The sequence below is a fragment of the Eubalaena glacialis genome, chromosome 1 (assembly GCF_028564815.1).
Source record: "Eubalaena glacialis isolate mEubGla1 chromosome 1, mEubGla1.1.hap2.+ XY, whole genome shotgun sequence".
Lineage (NCBI taxonomy): Eukaryota > Metazoa > Chordata > Mammalia > Artiodactyla > Balaenidae > Eubalaena > Eubalaena glacialis.
In genome coordinates this window covers 11,981,003-12,000,726 of record NC_083716.1, presented here as the reverse complement: position 1 = coordinate 12,000,726, position 19,724 = coordinate 11,981,003, and the positions used below count along the sequence as shown (strand labels likewise).

General features: G+C 49.9%; 1 protein-coding gene across 3 annotated transcripts in view; it reads left to right on the top strand.

The window, feature by feature from the left end:
- The window catches only part of GRK5 (G protein-coupled receptor kinase 5), a 220,076-nt gene that overhangs the window by 138,928 nt on the left and 61,424 nt on the right, over window positions 1-19,724 (top strand). The window contains exons 3-4 of one of the 3 annotated variants that reach the window (XM_061189544.1): window positions 14,519-14,578; window positions 15,785-15,897. The exons of 1 other annotated variant lie outside the window; for it this stretch is intronic. In XM_061189544.1, coding sequence (XP_061045527.1) covers window positions 14,519-14,578; window positions 15,785-15,897 — 173 coding nt within the window. The remainder of the gene's footprint in view (window positions 1-14,518; window positions 14,579-15,784; window positions 15,898-19,724) is intronic. One more of the 3 variants, XM_061189634.1, reaches the window with a different exon arrangement.

The window sequence follows — 19,724 nt, the reverse complement described above, 5'->3', positions numbered from 1 at the left end:
GAGGAACTGGCTGCTTTGAGTGGCTTCTCCCCTAGCGGTGGTCTCTTGGGCTGTGCCCTGTACGTTCCTGATTCTTTTCTGGCCACACGGAGGTCTGGGTTTGTCAGCTGCTGGCCCCTGGTTTGTGAGGAAGGGTCTCTGCCTCTCTCCCTCTGTGCTCCAGCTGCCTGCTCGAACTGGCCCTGACTCAGCTAGAACAACCTCTCAGAACCCAGGCCCCGTTCCGAAGTCCTTGGAGGGCTTTCTGAGACGACACACTGAATGTGAGGAGCTGAGAGCTCTCCGGTCCCCGTTATTAGTTACACCTTCTGAACAGAGCTTCTCTCCATGCAGGTGCTCAGAAGGGAAAATCAGTGAGCGTCTGAGGTTCCAGGGTGGGATTTTTCAATCATTTGAACCTTGTTCTTGGCAAGGAATGATTGAAAACGAACAGCCATTATAGGTTACGTTCTTAGACCATTTAGAAACAGAGGTTTCACCACAATGGTATTCTTTGATCATCCCAGTGGTTTTTTGGTCTTTTTCGCAGTTCTCTTTCTTGTGCTGAGTAACTGAAGAGGATACCGATTAGTCTCGGCATCAGTTAAATATCTGTCAAAACGTCTGTTCAGAGCCTGGCAGTCAGAAGGAAGAGAAAAAGTGTTCCCAGAGAGCGGTGTTCAGGCTGAGACGGAGCTTACGAGGTCTAGACAGTTATAAGATATGTGGAACTCTTAAAAAAGAAAGAAGGGAAGAAAGAAAAACATGTGTTTTGGGTTCTGCGTGCTTCTATTCTGTATTTGTATAGCTGAGAAAGCTTTAGTTTAAAATAAGTGGTATTTGGCAAGAAGTGTTACTGCCTGCTGACAAATTGATTGTGCTCTTTTACTGAGATGAAAATGCAGGAGGCATTTTGCTTTTTTTCCCTCTTGATGATTAAAAGCATCTACTTGGCTCCACGCAGAGATGGCCCCTGAAGATTTATATGAGACACCTGTGTGGCATCCACCACCAGCCTTCAGGCTGACAGAAGCAGCTACCCTGCACGGTGTTCAAAGTGCCAGGTCCTGGGAGGGAGTTTTGACAGGCTGGACCGGGAGTCTCTGTGCCAGACCTGGGTGGGACCCTAGGGTGAGGGTCTTTGAATTTTAATCAAGAACTTCCCCTCCCTGTTCACGCTGAGCCAGGGCCTTAGAGCAGCTGAGCGGCTAAGCAAGCCCTGCGCTGATGAACAAAACCAGACCTTCCCCTACCCGGGCCTCAGTTTCCCCGTCTGAGCAATGAGGGCACCGCACTGGCTTTCCTTCGGGTTTTCTTCAGGGTCTGTGTCCCTGCTCCCTCCAGCACGCCCTTCCTCTGCCCTATGATTGTGTTATAAAGAATGAGGATGCCAGCGTTGGGAAGAGGCTCCCTTTCCCATGTGGCAGATCCATTCATTCACTTGACCCAGCCCAGGGACAAATTAGAATGTAGCCAACAGCTAGCAAATTGATGAGATAGGTCGTTAATCCATTCATTCATTCATACTTGTGCACTCAAATATTACTGTGTCAGCTCTATGCCAGGCTCTGAATGGGGAGCTGGGTGTGCAGGGAACAAGGCAGCCTGGGCCCTGCCTGCTCCAGGTGGGGTCCAGTCCTGTCTGGATTCCCCTCCTGTTGGCTTAAGGACTTGCCTCTATGTCAGTCCTAGCACAGGAATGTGCTGTGAAGTGCAGTTCTAACAGCCTATTTAAAGCCAAGCATTTACTTTTGGACACCCAGGCCTTTAAGATTTCTACCTTCAAAGAGCAAGGGATTTGTTTTGACAAAGGAAGTGTAAACAGGATTCTAGTGAATAATATTTCTCATGGCTGCTCCTGCTTTAATCAATTGTATATTTATTGGTGATCTCATAAGTGTCCAGACTGTCCCAGGCTCTGCCGGGGATGCAGAGAATTTACAGCTCAGCTGGGGATGGATGGATGTGTGTGTGTGTGTGTGTGTGTGTGTGAGTGTGAGTGAGCGTGAAGGCCAACTCTGAGGACAGTGGCCGAGGGAATGACACAGCACGAACGTTACTTTTTTTTTTTTTTTTTAACATCTTTATTGAAGTATAATTGCTTTACAATGGTGTGTTACTTTCTGCTTTATAACAAAGTGAATCAGTTATACATATACATATGTTCCCATATCTCTTCCCTCTTGCAACTACGAACGTTACTTGATCACAGGTGTGGTGCTGGCCGCAGAGCTGAAGGAGCTCCAGGGAGGGGGCGTTCCGGAGAAGGAGGGGAGAGAAGGGTATTCTACGTAGTTCTCCTTTGCTGGCCCGGCTGGTGGAGCGTAGCTGTCCGGCTGATAGCCAGCCCCTGAGCTGCCACGGTTTTCCCAGGCCTTAGTCTCTGGAGTCTGAGCCCTGGACTCAGTATGCAGAGCAGTCCTGGGCCCGTGGGAATGGTATGACAGGTCATGGGTGCGTCCAGGTTACCAGGGTGCCTCTCTCCCCCGTGGACCCCCGGAGTCTGCGAAATGATGCCGCTGGTGTGACGCCATCCACCTTTCAGTGTTCCCGTTCCCCGCCTGCTGCTGCTGCGGATTCCCTGGACGCTAAGAAATGCAGAAGATCTGTTGTCTTTTCAGGAAGAGCTGAGTTCAGATCTCATCTCCACCTCTTGCTAGCTCTGGGACCTTATGCTAATTCCTTCTCAGTGCCTCATTTTTTGACATCTGAAAAATAGGCTGATAATAGCATCTATTTCGTAGATGCAAGAGAAAAGCAGGCGAAGTGTGTCGCGTGGTGCCTGGTATACAGCAGGCGCCCCATTCTTGTTAACTGCTATCGTTCAGTTATTATTATGACACATCAGGTGGCGAAGTCGGAAGGTTACCGTCTGATCCAAAAGTCATGTCTTTCTGAAAACTAGCTTAGCTGAACTCTATGAAAATTCATGTCTAAAATCCCGACCCACCCTGGGCTGTAACTCAGCTAAGTGAAGTCTGAATTGAGGCTCCACCTCTCTCTGTTGGTTTCTGCTGAAGCAACACACCTCTCCCCTGTTTCTCATCTGCAGCATGGGTACCGGGTAAACTGTGCGCCTGGGAATATGTTCGTCTCTTCCCGACTCTAGCCCCTCTTGGGTCTGGGGCTAAGCTAAGCAAAGGTGGCTTGAAGGAAGGAGTTGGCATGGTGTTATATTTCATTACCAGAGACCTAGATCGGGTACCAGTGGGCCAAGCCGTCCGTACGCTGTTCCTTGGGGAAGCAGAGTGCAGGTGTATCACACGGCTGGTCTTGTAGGAGCCGTGACGGGGCAGCTGGCGGAACTGGACGTGTATCTGAGAGAGACCTCCAGGAGCACAGAATAACTGCCACCAAATATTTGCCCTCTCTGTCTCAGGAATAAGGACTAAGGGGCGGGTATTACAGAAAGACAGGTTTGGTCTCAAAATAAGAACGAGTTTTAACATGGTGCTGATAAAGAGTACTGGACACCTTGTAGGTGAAGTGCTTACTGTCCCCGGAAGGGCACAAGTTAAGGTTGGCTAAGCCACTAATGGGGATCATATCCAGAGGATGGGGGGTGGGGGGTGTCTTTGGAACCTGAGACATCAGGACTTTGGGGAGACCATCAGTTGCTTCCACCTTCCCAGGCATTCACTTCTTAAGCCGCTTTTGGCCAGCACAGCCGTGAGCCTCGCTAGGCCCTGGCCACTGGCCCAGGAAGAAGCAGGACTGCCTCTGCATGGAGGTTGCTGTTTGCCTTGGCCCCTGCTTGCCCAGCCACTTCCTGGCCCTGCCCTCCTGTGGCTTTTGCTTCATTAGCTCAGAGCCCCAGGTAAAGCCAGGCCCCGGGGCCCTGGATGGCACAGTGGGCACAGCCTCCAAAGCTGCAGAGCCTGCACGCCTCCCTGCTCTCCTCCCGGGCAGGCTAGGGCAGCCCACAGTAAGGGTGCGTCAGGCGTTGTCATCCAGGCTTAAACTGGAAAAACACTCGAGAAAGACTGACGCCTAGAGAGCGGGGGTCACGGCCCCGGGGTCCCGCAGCAAACCGGCAGGGCTGCAGTGGAAGCCGGGGACCGGCCCACGGAGCAGCACACTCCCCCGGCCTTCGGGAAACGCTGCTGTTAAGCTCCAGCTCGCTGTGCTCCCGCTCTGGCCACAGCGCAGGTGCAGGAGGGGCCGCAGCCGGGTGGCCTTAAAGACCTCAACAGTCGTGAACTCTGCTTGCGGCTCTGATGCTGGAGAAAGGCCGTGCCCTCTGGTATCTCCATCCCCACCAGGCTCCTGCCTGTGGACGCACCCAACTGGGAGGCGGGGACATTTACGCTCCCCTAGTTCATCAGCTTCATTTTGTAAAAGGGGAAACCGAGGTCCAGAGAGCAGAATGATGGGTCTGAAGTCATACAGGGGTCAGAGGAGAAGCTGGAGGCAGAGTCCAGTCCCCTGGCCCCAGCCCCATGGCCCTGGCTGAGCTTTCTGGAAGACAGTGAGTCAGGCAGGGCCTGTGTTCACGCCCGCCTCGCTTCTGGGGGCGAGGCCCACTACAGCTGCAGCAGACAGCTTGGCCCAGCCTCGCCTCGGCCTGGGTACCCAGAGCCCTGCAAGCCTCACGGGTTCTTTTGTTAACCTTAGATGGAAGTCCTGCTAGGGACAGCTCTTCATCATCTAGTGTTTTCGGGGAGACCTTCATTTCTGGCAGATTAACCACTCGGTGGCGGGGGGAGGTGTTGAGGGGGGTGTGGGCCTGGGATTTCTACTCCCCAACTTGGAGGCTTATGGCCTCCACTTCACACTGATTTGTTCATTTGTTTTGTTTTATCTTCATTTGTTTTACATATACACCTGCGCTCTTGCTTGGCCAGGCACTGTTCCAGATGCTGGGGATAAAATGATGAACTAGACCTTGGAATCTCCTGGGGAGCTTTAAACACTACTGACGCCATCTCCAGAAATTTGATACAGTTGGCCTGGGTGTGGCCTGCGTGTTTCAATTTCTAAAATTGCCTGTATCCACATGGAAATTTCTTTTCAAGGAGGAAAAAAGCTTGTAGAAAGGATGTGGCTCTAAGCGGATGGTTGTGAGCAGAGCCCGAGTGAAGGGAGGCCCCGGGTCGTTCACCATCCACCAGGCTTTCCCAGGTGCCGGCACCACAGTGGGCCCGGTCCCAGCTCCCGGAAGGCTCTGCCGCAAGCCCAGCAGGGTGAAACGGGGTTCTGAGCACCCGCCTGTGACCCAGGCCCTGCACCCCAAGGGGGACATGTCTGGCGGCCACAGCTCCTTTGCTTGCCAGGGCCTTCTTAATCTCAGTGATCCTACAGCCAGCTTTTTAGAATAGTTGTTTTCCCCTCATCTGTAAAGATTTAAAATCTTCAGAAATAGAAACCACCACAGGTCACACACATCAGTTGTCTCCTTTTTGCCTGGCATTTTCAAGAGCCTCCACTGCTGATGAACCAGGCGCCTTTTCTACGGATGCCTCGTGGCTCTCACGCTCCTCCCGTGCTCGCGTGGAAGGAATGCTCACAGTCACAGAGTGGGGGCTTTCAGCCCGGGAGAGGGCTGAGAGCCCAGTGGTCTGGGCCTCTCACGTAGAGATGGCCAGTAAAAGAGCCAGGCCTGGAACCCAGGTCCCAGTTCTGTCCCCAGCTCTTCCACCATGCCGGGCATCCCAGCCACTGCCACACAGTGTCCGTGCCTCCCTGGCCATTCCCTGGGTCCACCTCCGCCACCCCACCCCTCCATTTACCCACCCGATTCTTCGTCCCATTCTCACTGCAAGGGAATATCTAAATTCTTCGCTTTTCTTGGCTGTGAGGATAAGAGAGAGGTCACTGCCTGACTCTGGGGCCCCATCACTGCCCAGAGGGCCCTGTGGTGACAACAGAGGCTTGACATCCTTTCCAGCTCAGCCCCCAGGCCGTTCCTAGGCTCCAGGTATCTCCTGGGCTTTGACTGCACCCAGTGGATTCAGGGCAGAGACCTGAACCCTCACAAAGAGGTGGGGCTCGTTTGGGCGGCTGCATGGGTCCCCCGACAAGTACACTTCCACCCACCCCTCTTCCTTTCACAGATCCACAGACCAGACCCTCCTTTCCTCCCCCTTCCCCACCCCCGTCCCCACTTCCCCCACCTGGCAGCCCAGGCCCAAACACCCTACAGCTCAGTGGTTTTTACATGTGACTTGTCCAGGTGTCACTAACCTTTATAAGACTCAGCCTTAATAGTTTTGATCCTACAGAGACACGTGACAAGTACAAGACATTCAGTAAAACTCGAGACCAGCAGGAGGGCAACAAAAAGCACAGGAAGATGGGGCTCGGTTTGGGTGTGTTTGTGTAATGTGCCATATGTCATTTTTATTCACATAAAAACATCTTTCTTGAAGCAATAGGAACCCACTCGGCTGTTGCTAACCAAATACCAAATGTTTCCTTTTTCCTCTCCTGCTCCTTCCAAGAGGCGGGCTGTGAAGAATTGCCATTATCCGTGATGCTATCTTGCCTTTCAGAGAGCCTTTTCCTCAGAGCAAACGCCCGGATGTTTCTTCCAGCTTTGGCAGGAATTTTTGAGAGAAAGCTGTTTTCGAATCCCTTTTCTGTCTCTGTCTTAGACCTGGAGTACGGCAAAGGGAGGGGCTCCAGGCCTCAGTCTAATCCTGTCTCCTCCAATCTGTTTTCCTCAGTTGCCTCAGGACCTATAAGCACCCCTGCCCCCAACAAGAAAAAACAACAAAACCTGGTATTTTGGTGAAACGGTGTTAAAGAAGATAAAATGAAAGAAAAGAAAAGAAAGCTCCAGTTGGTAGAGAGATGGCTCCAGGAATCAGGAATCACTTTTGGATTAGCTCTCCCACCCCCGCTCCGTGTACAATAAACAAGGGCTCCCGTGTTAGCATTTCCATTTCCTCAGGAAGCTGCCTTTCTTCCTCCTACTTCTGAAATGGAATGTGCATTTTCATTGGCCCAAGTTCAAGGAGTGCCTAGGGGCAACAATGAAAAACTGGTCCCAAGCAGGTCTCCGTGGTCGGTGGTCGACACCCCCTCCCCCAGAGGACACCCCCTCCCCCAGAGCCGTGACTTCTTGCTCCCCATCCTCTGGGGATTGACGCCAGATGGGGAGGGAGGGGTAGGGAGGGAGGGGTGGCGACCTCCCTCACTTGGGTTTGTAACCATGAGGGGAGCCATGCTGTCCCCACTGCCTGAGTTCTGGCTTTCAGTTGGGAAAATCTGGTGACCCTCCAAGCATCCGCATACCAAAGGCTCTTAATTAAGAAAGTATGTTCCCATTTCATGTCACTCGAAAAGAATGAAAACAGTGACAGCATTTATTTATCTTCACTATCAATATCATTCCTGTTTCTAATTCCACTGGGGGTTATGAGTCTTGAAGGAACTGACTGTGGGTTGTGAGATTTTAACCCCAGCCATGTGCTGTGGGGATACATGTGTCTTCTCTCTGAGAGGGAGGCTCAGAGCGAGGAGGAGAAGGGCCGCAGAGCCCTGGCCTCTGCCCTCCTGGAGCTCAGAACCAATGGCTCTCGCCGGGAGGAGTGGCCTTTGCTTTGCCTTCTTTGGTGCTGATACAGTTGTCCCCCTTTCACCAGCTACATCCCATTTCCTTTCTGAATCTTCAGAGAAGTAAAAGCCACCACTTCTTGAATCTTATAGAGGAGAGGTGATGGCCAAATGGCTACCATTTGTGAGGACCCACTATGTGCTGACACTGGCCTGGGCACTCACGTGTGTTGCTGATCCTCTGATTGCCCGTGTGATGCGTGAGGACCTGGGCCTCAGGTTATGGGATGTGCCCAAGACTAGATAACATGTTAGTCCATTTGGGTTGCTGCAAGAGGATACCACAGCCTGGGTGGATTTATAAATAACAGAAACTGGGGCTTCCCTGGTGTCTCAGTGGTTAAGCATCCACCTACCAATGCAGGGGACACGGGTTCGAGCCCTGGTCCGGGAAGATCCCACATGCCGCAGAGCAACTAAGCCCATGCGCCACAACTACTAAGCCTGCGCTCTAGAGCCCGCGAGCAACAACTACTGAGCCCGTGTGCCGCAACTACTGAAGCCCATGTACCTAGGGCCCATGCTCCGCAGCAAGAGAAGCCACCGCAATGAGAAGCCCACACACCACAACAAAGAGTAGCCCCCACTCACCACAACTAGAGAAAGCCCATGCACAGCAACGAAGACCCAACACAGCCAAAAATAAATAAATTTATTTTTTTAAAAGTAACAGAAATTTATTTCTCACAGTTCTGGGTGCTGAAAGTCCAGGTGCCACTTCATAAACGACCATCTTCTCTCTGTGTCCTCACATGGCAGAAAGGGCAAGAGAGCTCTCTGGGGCCTCTTCTAAAAGGGCACTAATCCCATACACAAGGGCTCCACCCTCATGATCTAATCACTTCCCAGGGCTCTCCTCCTAATACCATCACAATGGGCATTAGGTTTCTATGTATGAATTTGTGGGGGGACACATTTAGTGTATAGCAGGTGTCCTTCACAATGGTCCTGAGGTGTGGGTACTGTCAATGGCTTATTACAAGAACAGGCTAGGAGACAAGAGGAAGCTCTTGGCAAACACCCAAACATCACAAGGTGGTGGTAAGGACAGGGCCCCTTGTCTTCTTGTGCCCTCTGTTGGTTGACAACTTGTTAAGTGTCATGCCCGACCTTTAAGGTAGGCTTGGCTGTGCCTAAAAACTTCAGGACATGTTTGTTGCAAAAATGCATATGTTGGCATGCTTTGCACATGTACTCTCAGGCAGTTACCTTCATTACCAAGTAAATTTACTTGCCAACCCCTCAGATAACACTGTGCTGATTCGTGTCCCCTTGTGCCTCACCTCCTATCCCCAAGCAAGCTATCACTTCTGTCCATTTTCTTTAAGCCGTTCTCTCTCTCTTTTTTTTTTTTAAATTGAAGTATAACTGATTTGCAATATTATGTTAGTTTCAGGTATACAGCAAAGTGATTCAGTTACATATATTTTTTCAGATTATATTCCATTATAGGTTATTACAAGCTATTGAATATAACTCCCTGTGCTCTACAGTACATCCTTGTTGCTGATCTATTTTATGTGTAGTAGTTTGTATCTGTTAATCCCATACTCCTAATTTGTCCCTCCCTCTCTCCCTCTCCCCTTTGGTAACCATAAATTTGTTTCCTATTGTTAACGAGTCCAAGCTCGCTCTGCTCACCGCACCACAGGCCAATGAATCAGAGACGAGGTGTTGAGACAAGGAATACGACTTTATTCGGAAAGCCGACAGACCAAGAAGATGGCAGACTAGGGTCTCCGATAAACAATCTTCTCAGGGTTTGCATGCCAGTTTCTTTTATAGCACAGAGAGGGGGAGGAGACGGGGTAGGAAAGTAAAAAGGCCATAAGTTTTGCAAATATCCCCTGGAATGGCCAGCCTGGGGGTGGGGGCGGGGGGGGGGTGGGGAGGGGGAGGGGGAGGGGATGTGTTAATTTCTTCTTTCTTGCAGCCATCCACAGGTGGGCGGGGTCAGATTGTCTCCCTGTGAGCTGAACAGAGGCACTTTGGTTTAACATTTCAGGCAGAGGGGCAGGGTTCCCTGAGGCAGGCCATTATGTATGATTATAATAACAAAAGCAACGGAAAGCCAAGGTTAAAGTCAAAGAAACAGATCAGACATGGAGTCCGATTTAGCTCTTCGCTGTTACACTATGTCTGTGAATCTGTTTCTGTTTTGTATATAGATTCATTTGTATTATTTTTTAGAGTCCACATACAAGTGATATCATACAGTATTTGTCTTTCTGTCTGACTTACTTCACTACGTATAATATTCTCTAGGTCCATCCACGTTGCTGCAAGTGGCAATATTTCATCGTGTTTTATAAGCCATTCTCTTTTTTAAAAATTACTGTGGTAAGAACATTTAACATGCGATCTACCCTCTTAATAAATTTTTAAGTGCACAATACAGTGTTGTTAACTACAGACACAGTGTTGTACAGCAGATGTCTAGAACTTAATCATCTTGCATAACTGAAACTCTATATCCATTGGACAGTAGCGTCCCATTTCCCCCTCCCCCAATCCCTGGCAACCACTGTTTTACTGTTTCTATGAGTTTGACTATTTTATTTAAAAATTTTTTTCTTTTTTTTTTTTTGGCCACAACACGCGGCTTGCGGGATATTCCCCGACCAGGGTTTAAACCCATGCCACTACAGTGAAAGCCCGGAATCCTGACCACTAGGCTACCAGGGAAGTCCACGTTTGACTCTTTTAGATACCTCATAAAGGTGGCATCATGCAGAATTTGCCCTTCTGTGACAGGCTTATTTCAATTAGCATAGTGTCATCAAGACTAACCCATGTTGTCACGTGACATGATTTCCTTCCTTTTTAAGACTGAATAATATTCCACTGTATGTATATACCACATTTTAAAAATCCATTCATTGGTCGATGGACATTTACGTTTGTTTCCACATCTTGGCTGTTATGAATAGTGTCGCAGTGAACATGGGAGTACAAATACCTCTTTGAAATACTGATTTTAATTCTTTTGGATAAATACCCAGCAGTGGAATTGCTGGATCATATTAATTTTTTGAGGAACCTCCATACACTTGAAGCCGTTCTTGAAGCCTCCCTGCAGTGGTCACAGATCTAGCCCTGAATTCTTGCCCTAACACACTTGTCCCAGGCTTGTCCCTGCCCTGTGGCTTCTCCCTGCCCCTCCTCCCAGCCTCTGGCCCTATTTCTCAAGCTTTGACCTTCTCTTCCTTCCCCAGCACTCAGCCTCTCCCCTGCTGACAATTTGCATTGACTTTGGCGAGCCCATCACTCCCATTCCCATGCTCCAGCGAGCCCTCCCCTGGGCACCTCCCCTGAAACCCATCCAAACCAGGAGAGCAGTGTGTGTGCCCCTGCAGCCGGGGCATTTCCGGCAGCCCTGCGTGTGCAGCTTTGTTTGTGGCTGCCCTGCCCAGCCCTGTCTGTGAATGTGCCTCCCTCCTGCCTGGGCTGGTAAGCAAACTGCTGGGACAAAGACAAAGCCTGCGGAGCCTGTCTCCTTTAAGGGGTGCTCCCCACACCCCACTGCGACAGGGCCTGGAATGAAGTGCCCAGAAGGGGCTCAGCCAGTGTCTGTGAACTTGCTAAGGGAACGTTGGTTCTGTCTGAGGCATGGCAGGAGTTCGGTGTGCTGTGGGAAGGAGTGGCAGTCCTGTCTTCCTGGGCCAGCCGTGGGCGTGCTTGGGAGGCGTCAAGCCCTCGAAGAAGCAAATGACATGTGGTTTCCTTAAAGCCAATTCAGTTCGGCTTCTCACCAAAGCAGGATCCTAACCACAGGGGCTGCGCCCTCCCTGCCTAAAGACCAGGGCTTGAACCACAGGTGGGAATGGCTCCCAAACCAGCGACCTCCTCCGTAAATGTCTCAGGCTCGTGGCTCCCACCCCATTTTTGTCCACCTTCCCATGCACTGCACTTGAATCATTTGTGCTCTAAAATCATTGATGCCCCAGTGGGACAGTGAATCCATTCCAGTCTCCTTGGCCTTGGAGTCCAGCCCTTTCCTGTCTGAGCCCAGCTGCCTTTCCAGCACATCTGCCCCCCATCCTCCTGGGTGCTGGTGGGCCCTAGCCTTCCCTGGGGCAGTCTGCCCCTTGATCCAGGGCACTATAAGTTCAGAGCTTATAATGGGCTTTCTGGAACCCCTTTTCCATCACCTTCCTCTGGACATGCTTCAGTTTTGTGTCCACCAGACCAATGTTCCTGCAGCCGAGGTCAAATGTCACATCACAAAGACCACACCCCTATTCTTGGTCTCAGCTGACCGCCAGCTGTTAACTCCAAGCCTGTTTCTGGATCATTAACCTGCCAATGGGTATGAGGTGTGTCTCCTCCCACCCACTCATCCACCCCCCCCCCCCAGGTGTTCAATAAGAGAGTCTGAAAATTGAAGGAACCTTCTAGTATCAAAAAGCAAGAGACCTTGGAAGAGAGTTTGTTGAATGAATGAAGGAACCAAAAGAATAAGGCTAGAATGATTAGATGATTGGTGAATACTTTGGGGGCAGGGAGCCTGATGCCCCTCATATCTTACGTAACGACAGACTCTTTCTGGCTTGGAAGGCAAGATCAAAGAAGGACGTGGCCAAAAGCAGGATTTTCACATTCAGAAGAGCTGGTGTGTATGTTTGTGTGTAGACCGTGCATGTGTGCCTGTGTACACAGCATCCCAGGGGCCTCCCAGCCTGAGAGAGAGATTCAGAGACAGGGAGAACCCTGCCCCTCTGTGCTGGGTACTCCTCCCCACTAACCCAAACAGGACACCCTTGGGAGAAGGGCTGTGGGCAGGGCCCTTCCAAGCTGTATTTCTACAGCATGGCTGGCTTCCGTAGAAACCGACTAGAAAGGACCCGCTCTGAAGATGCATTACAGAGCAACTTGTGCTTTCAACTTCAGTGTCCTCTGACTTTCTCGAAGTGACCTGCCCCTCGGACTTGCCCTTGACACATTAAGAACTTTGATCTGCGCCTCTTCCTGTTACCTTGATCAAATCCCAAATGCACATTCTTCCTTCTGTGGCCTCGTTCTCCATTTCTAAAGGAATTGCAGACTTTGCACTTTGATTTTAGTGGTGGTGGTGCTTCCTCAGAGGATAAGCCCATTTATCTTTATTTAAAGCTGAGAAAACATCCAAATAGATGATTACTGATCCTCTTCTTTCTTCCTGGGCTTCCAACGCATGGCTTTCTTGCCTGGGATCCTCTGTACAGCTGGGAGAGGCATGGAACGGAGGTGCTGACAGCTTGTGTTGGAATCACATGGTGTTTACTGTGCTGTGAGTTTATAACGGCTTTGTTTCCATACTGACAGCACACGCCATATGGAGAGAAAAAATCCTGTCAGATGAACCCTTGAGGAATCACAATATGGTACATGAAATCTCATAATTGCTTTTGGAAATGGGGGAGGGCCCCTTGCTCAAATCACATAAGCAATGTGGCGCTCTCTGCCATAATTGAATAAAACGGGAGTTTCACACAAGGTAATTTCCTTTGTGCTGTGTTTGTGCTGGGGAAGCTCAGCTGACTCGGGAAGGACAGGGAAGTTTGTTTTCCTCTCCTTGGGGGATCAGGCTGAGTGGGAGGTGGTGAGAACGCAGGCTGTGTCTGTAGGGCATCGTGCTAACAGGTGCGGGCTCCCGACCTGTCACCCTCCTGGCTCCCTCCAACCCAGACTCCCTCCTGTGGCTGATGATAACTTGACATTTTATTACTGTCACTTGGGATCTTGTCTGCTCACCCCCACACACACACCCCCTTTCCAACAGAATCCAAGATCGCTGAGGGCTGGGACCATGTCCCATTCCCCCAACTCCCGACCCCCACCAATCCTGGCACACGATGAGGTGAGTTAAATGTTTGTTGGAGTGGCTATTCCTGAACCATCTGTGCATGGAAAGGTAAGCTGAGTTAAGGCAATAGTTCAAGGCTAGTTTCAGCCCCCAAACCAGTTGAGGAGGGGGCCAAGGGGAGACTTGCAAGGTGGCTCATCCACTTGACCAAAGTATCCTCTCGAGAGAATGAGAAATTTGTGAGTGCCTTCTGATACAAGGTGTACTTAGAACTGGTGGATTCCTACATAAACCATTCTTGCCCTCAAGCAGTTTACCCGTGAAAGGAGAAATGGGCTATAAAACTCTCCAGCCCCAGTCAGTTGTTCTTTCAGTTGCAGGAGACAAAAACCCAACACCGACTGGCTTAAGCAAAGACAGATGGCTAAAGGTGCAGGCGCTGGGCGGGCCTCAGTAGGCTGCCTTTCGGGGACTCCTGTGATATTCACAGCTCCAGGCTTCTCTTCCTCACTCAGCTGTCCTTCCCTTGCGCTGGCTTCATTCTCCATGGGCTCTCGCTGGTGGGAAAGACAGTTGTGGCAACTGTTGGCTGACCAGTCCTAAGGCCTTGTCATCCCAGAGAGGAACAAGTGTCTTTTCTGGAAGTTCTACCAAAAACCCTGGAAGGACTCCAAGGCCCCCTGGGTCACATGCCCTGAACCGATCATTGTGGCCATGAAACAGAGGGCTCTGATTGGCCAGGACTGAGTCACGTGCCCATCCCTGAGGCTTGGGAGGAGTTGCTCCCTTAGGACCCTATGATGGTATTTTACAGACTCACAGAGAGGAGGTTTCCCCAAAGGAAGGGAGATGGAACAGACCAAAACCCCCACTTCCACGATGATAACAGACGGTGTTTATTAAGCGATTCCTTTGTGCCAGGCTCTCACTGCTCCTAAGAGATAGTACGATGACTGTTCCCAGTTTACAGATGAGGAAACTGAGGGATAAAGTGTCAGGTCAGTTGCCCTGGGGCACACAGGCAGTGAGTAGTGAGGCTGGGATCTGAACTTGGGTTTAGCTCCAGAGCCCTTGCTCACAGCCACCACCCTCCCTACAAGTAATGGCTGTACCTCCTGTGGATAAACTCTTTGGGTATGAAAATGAGTGGGCATGATGGTTCTGTTCCTGTCTCCTTGTTGTTTTCCATATCTCCAGGGGGCGGTTCCTGGCTCCTCCTCTACAGTTGGCAAGGACACAGTCATTCCATCCTCCCAGGTAGCTCTTCTAACTGAGGTCTACCTCACCCTCTTCCTGGTTTCCCCACGAAGTCACCTGAGTTTTCCTGGTGCAGCCACAAAATCAAAGGGCTAATTTTCAGTGCTCTGGAGGGTCTGAGGCAACAAGTCTCAGCTAGACCTTTGAGCATCTTTCTGCCCAGAGAAAGCCTCTTGCAGAGTCATTGCAGGAAGAACCAGAAGGGACCCTCCCATCTTACCTCCAACATGCATCTTCATTTTCAAGAGGAAGACTAAGGCCCAGAGAGGGCAAGTGTGTTGCTTGAAGTCACACAGCAAGTCATTGGCTAGAACCCTGGTCTCTAGGCCTCTGTGCTTTGAGTCTTGCACTGTATTTCCTCTTCAGAATTCTCTTGGCTACTGAGTGGCTGAGGTCTGGTCACATCCTGTCTCTGTGCCTCTAGCTCCTCAGCTGGAAAATACAGGGTTTTCATAGTTTGAAGCATTCTAAGACTGGGCTTTGCTCCAGTTGGGCAAATATGAAATTTTGTTTACTGTATTCATTAGAATATTTGAATTACAAGTCATTTTAAAGTTTTTTCAAATTGCCCTAAATAATGCTCATAAATAAGCTTCTCAGATGTGGTTTGGACTGCAGGCATAGTGTGATCCAGAGATTCATAACTTCACCAGAGCACCTACTTGTAATTTTCCCAGCTCTGACTTCCTCTGTATGTCAACCTTATCCTCAACAGCAGCTTGTTTTGCAGTATCAAGAACACTGCAGCAGACCCTGGCCTCACACCCATGCACCCCAGCACCAGAGGAAGAGGGAGTACCTTGGCTTAGTGTGCGCAGGCAACGTCTGTGGTTCACGCTGATTTTCCTGGCTTGGGTTACATGCCCATCGCACTTATCCAGTCACTGTAACCGAGGAATGTGACATGCTGATCAGGCAGTCAGGGGCAGAGTGATAGATAGTCCCCAGAACTGCTAGCATCTCCATACAGAAATCAGGACATTGGAAAGGGAGTGGGCTGGGGAATAGAGGCAAGGTCATAACTGGCCCCTCTTTCTACACTGACCTTGACTCTTCTGAGTCCGCTGAGCCTGGAGGTGGATAAAGGGTCCTGAGAGTTTGCCAATCACCTTGCTCCATCTATCTGAGGCAAGAACCCAGGTGTGGGTTGATGGCTCTGTCTGGCCCTTTCTGAGTCTCACCATATTCTTCTTTTCTTATCTCTAGACAGAGATTACTGCAGTTTATGTGACAAGCAGCCAATTGGGAGGCTGCTTTTCCGGCAGTTCTGCGAAACCAGACCTGGGCTGGAGTCTTACATTCAGTTCCTGGACTCAGTGGTAAGTCCCGTCACTGGGGGGAGAGCCCTTTGGTCCTTTATGATCAGCGATCGTTTTTGTCCAGAGGAAAAGATAAACCACATGGCTTATGTGGATAAAGAATAAACTTGTCGCTTAAGAAACTGCCAATGCAGACTCTGAGAATGCAGACTTGTCTCCAGGTCATCACCTGCTGCATGACCGTGGGGGGCCACCTCCCACTCTGGGCCTCGGTTGCTGCTGCTTTAACACGAGGTTCTGTCAGTTCTCTGATTCTGGGAGCCTGGATTATTGTGCAGTAGTACCTAGGAAGTTGGATGGTTTTCCCAACACCCCAAGGTGTTGGATTCCCAGGCCCCTTCTTCCAGCTGAGAACCCGTTTCCTAAAATTCCAAAGCCTGTGTTTCTTTGTGTGCTTGTTTACTGTCTGCTTCGCCACTAGAATGCAAGCTCCCTGAGGCCAGGGCCCTGGACTTCCAGTTCATCTCTGCCTGGCATTGTGCCTAGCCCATACAGGCATTCAGTAAACGTTTGTGGCAGGAACATGTGTTGACCATTTCAAGGCAATCTGACAGCTGCTGGCTGCGCTGGCTGCTGGCATACACAGCTGTGACTGACGCCACAGGGACTTCCTTCAGATGTGCTGGTCATTCATCTGTTTAACAAATGCTGTATTACTCACCCATAAAAAAGAATGAAATAATGCCATTTGCAGCAACATGGATGGACCTAGAGATGATCATACTAAGTGAAGTAGGTCAGAGAAAGATAAATATCATATGATATCACTTATATGTGGGATGTAAAAAAATAATACAAATGAACTTATTTACAAAACAAAAATAGACTCGCAGACATAGAAAACAAACTTAAGGTTACCGAAGGGGAAAGGGAGGGGAAGGGATAAATTGGGAATTTGGGATTAACAGATACACAGTACTATATATAAAACAGATAACAACAAGGGCCTACTGTATAGCACAGGGAACTATATTTAATATCTTGTAATAACCTATAGTGGAAAAGAATCTGAAAAAGAATATATATGTGTGCGTAAATATAACTGAATCACTTTGCTATATACCTGAAACATAAATCGCCTATACTTCAATTTAAAAAAAAAAACAAAAAACAAATGCTGATTGATCTGTGTGGGCTTTTAGGACAGGATGTAGGAACACACAGGAGTCCCTCAACACTTGCTTGGGAGGACAGGGCACCTCAGCCTGGCCTGCTGCCCTTTGGGTGTCTATCCAAGGAAGGTGGGCAAGGAGTGGGGAGGTGAAAGGTGAATCATGGTCAGTCATGAAAGGAATGGGGTCATTTGGGCCCCCCTTTCCAAGGCAGGGGGCCAAGGTGCTGTTGTTTCCTAGAGGCCCTAATGCCATCATTGGCTGCAGCCATCCTGACCTCTGGCTTGGTGTGGGGGACAGCCCTATGGGGCCCAACTTTCTGCGTCTGCTTCAGGGTCTCAAGGTGGATCTCTAGACCCACTGGCCAAACTGTCCCCTGAACTTCTCCACCGGAAGTCACATGGGCCCCTTGAAGTCAACACATCCTTAACAAACTCAGCACCCTCCCCCAGCTCCCCACGGCTACCAGCCCTGACATGGTCCCTATTCCAGTGACCAGCACCCCTCCATCACCCACCCCCGAAATATTTGCATTGTTCTTGACCCCTCCCTCTCGTCATTCCGCACCCAGCCCGATCAAGGACCATGTGCCTGGCTCCTTGACTTCTCCTAGCCCAGTTCCCTTCCCTCTACAACCTCTCTCCTGGTCTCCATGCAGGCTCTCGCATGACGCGTACAAGTGATTACCATAGTTCTCAACCTCAGCCGAGCAGTAGAAACACCTGGGGAGCCTTAAAAAAAATACCAATGCCTGAGCTGAAGCCCAGACTCATTAATTTCAATCTCTGGGGATGGGGCCTGGTATTTTCATAACTTTTTATTATGGAAAGTTTCAAACTATAAAAAGTAAAAGTCTACAGAATAGCATAATGAACCCCCATGCACCCTTCACCCTGCTTCAACAATTATGGATTCAAGGCCAACCTTGTTTCACCCACATCCTCCCCTCGGGCGCATTTTGCAGCTGATCTCACTTATGTCATTTTATCTGTGAACATGTCAGGATGTATATCTAAATGATGAGGGCTCTTCAACCAAAAACCCACAATACCATTATCACAGCTAAAAAAAATAATTCTTTGCTATCATCACATAATCAATGTTAATAATCAAATATCATCAGTGTTCAAATTTCTGATTTTCTCATGCTTTTTGTAAATGCATGTCTTAACGGTTTATAACCATCTCCAAGAGCATCCCATAGTCTGAATGTTGTGTTCTCACCCCCATGTGTCATTTAATAAGTTCCTCTGTATTTCTTGTAAATTGCTCATTGAATCTAGAAACTTGGTCAGATTCAGTTTCAATCTGGTGGTGGTAGGGGACTGACTTCATAAATGGTTTCAGGCTCTTCTGCTAGGGGACTTTTTAAAAAATATATTTATTTATTTTATTTTTGGCTGTGTTGGGTCTTAGCTGCGGCACACGGGATCCTTCATTGTGGCGTGTGGGCTCCTCGTTGCGGTGCGCTGGCTTCTCTCTAGTAGCGGCACGCGGGCTTAGTTGCCTCGCCGCATGTGGGATCTTAGTTCCCAGACCAGGGATCCAACCCGTGTCCCCTGCATTGGAAGATGGATTCTTAACCACTGCGCCACCAGGGAAGTCCCTGCTAGGGGACTTATAATATTTGGTGTCTGTTTGAGATGGCAGCAGCCATTGATATTCAATACCCAAATCTATTGATTAATTAGGGGTTGTGACATGGCGACATTCTGTCATTCCTTCTTCATTTGCTAACTGGGAAACACTTCCTTCCAATTACTGTTTGGTTACCCAATGGTAAAGTTCATATAGGAATTGCTTGATTCTTTCCCCATGTTTATGTTTTCAGAGTACCAAATTGGTTCACTAGCATCCTCCAATGATAAACGTGGGGCATTTTGATGCATTGGTGCTCCATGGTTTCATTGTTGGTCTGTGGGAGCCCTTCAGGTTGGCTTCTGGGCCCTTGAGAGGACCCCAGTGGTCACTGGCAGCCTCCTTGCTGTCTGGTGTGATGCAGTGTTCCGGGCTCATCTTGTATGTTTCCTGCCCTCCACCTAGAGTTCGTCATTTCTCCAAGGAGCCCTGGTTCCTTTTACTGGGCAGTGGTACTTAGAGACTACAGTTTGGCACTAGGGGTGCTCATTACCTCCCACTGGATTGGCCACTGTTTGTAGCAGACATTGGCAGTTTTCACATCTCCCAGGACTGTACTGTGTGTATGTCCAGGGTTGGGAAACACTGACGTCCAGAACAAAGTCCAAGTTCTGAGGCTGACCTACTAGACCTTCCACCAGCAGGCCCCTGCCCACCCTTTCATCCTTGAGCTTCACGGGGTCTTTCTTGAGCCCTGCATTCTGGCCCCCATCTGCTTCTGGTGGCTTTGACTGGCCAGGCTGGTTAAAGCCTCTCAGCCCTGACTCCCTCCCTCTCACTACTCGAAATGCCTCCCAGGCCCCCTCTGCCTGGTGAATGCCAGCTCATCCCCCTGCACTCTGCTCTCAGAAGCCTTCCCCATCCGCCCTCTCTCCCCATGTGCCCTCTGCTCCAGGCCTCGACACACACCTGAGCCTCACGCACCTGAGCCTCATTACTGCGCGGTGCTGGCAGAATGGTGCGTCGGGGGGGTGCAGGCCCCTGAGACAGACCTTGAGGCAATGCTGGCGCCACCTCAGCTGCCAGGGAGACCGTGGGCAGGTGCTTGACCCCTGTGTGCCCCATGTCTCATCTGTA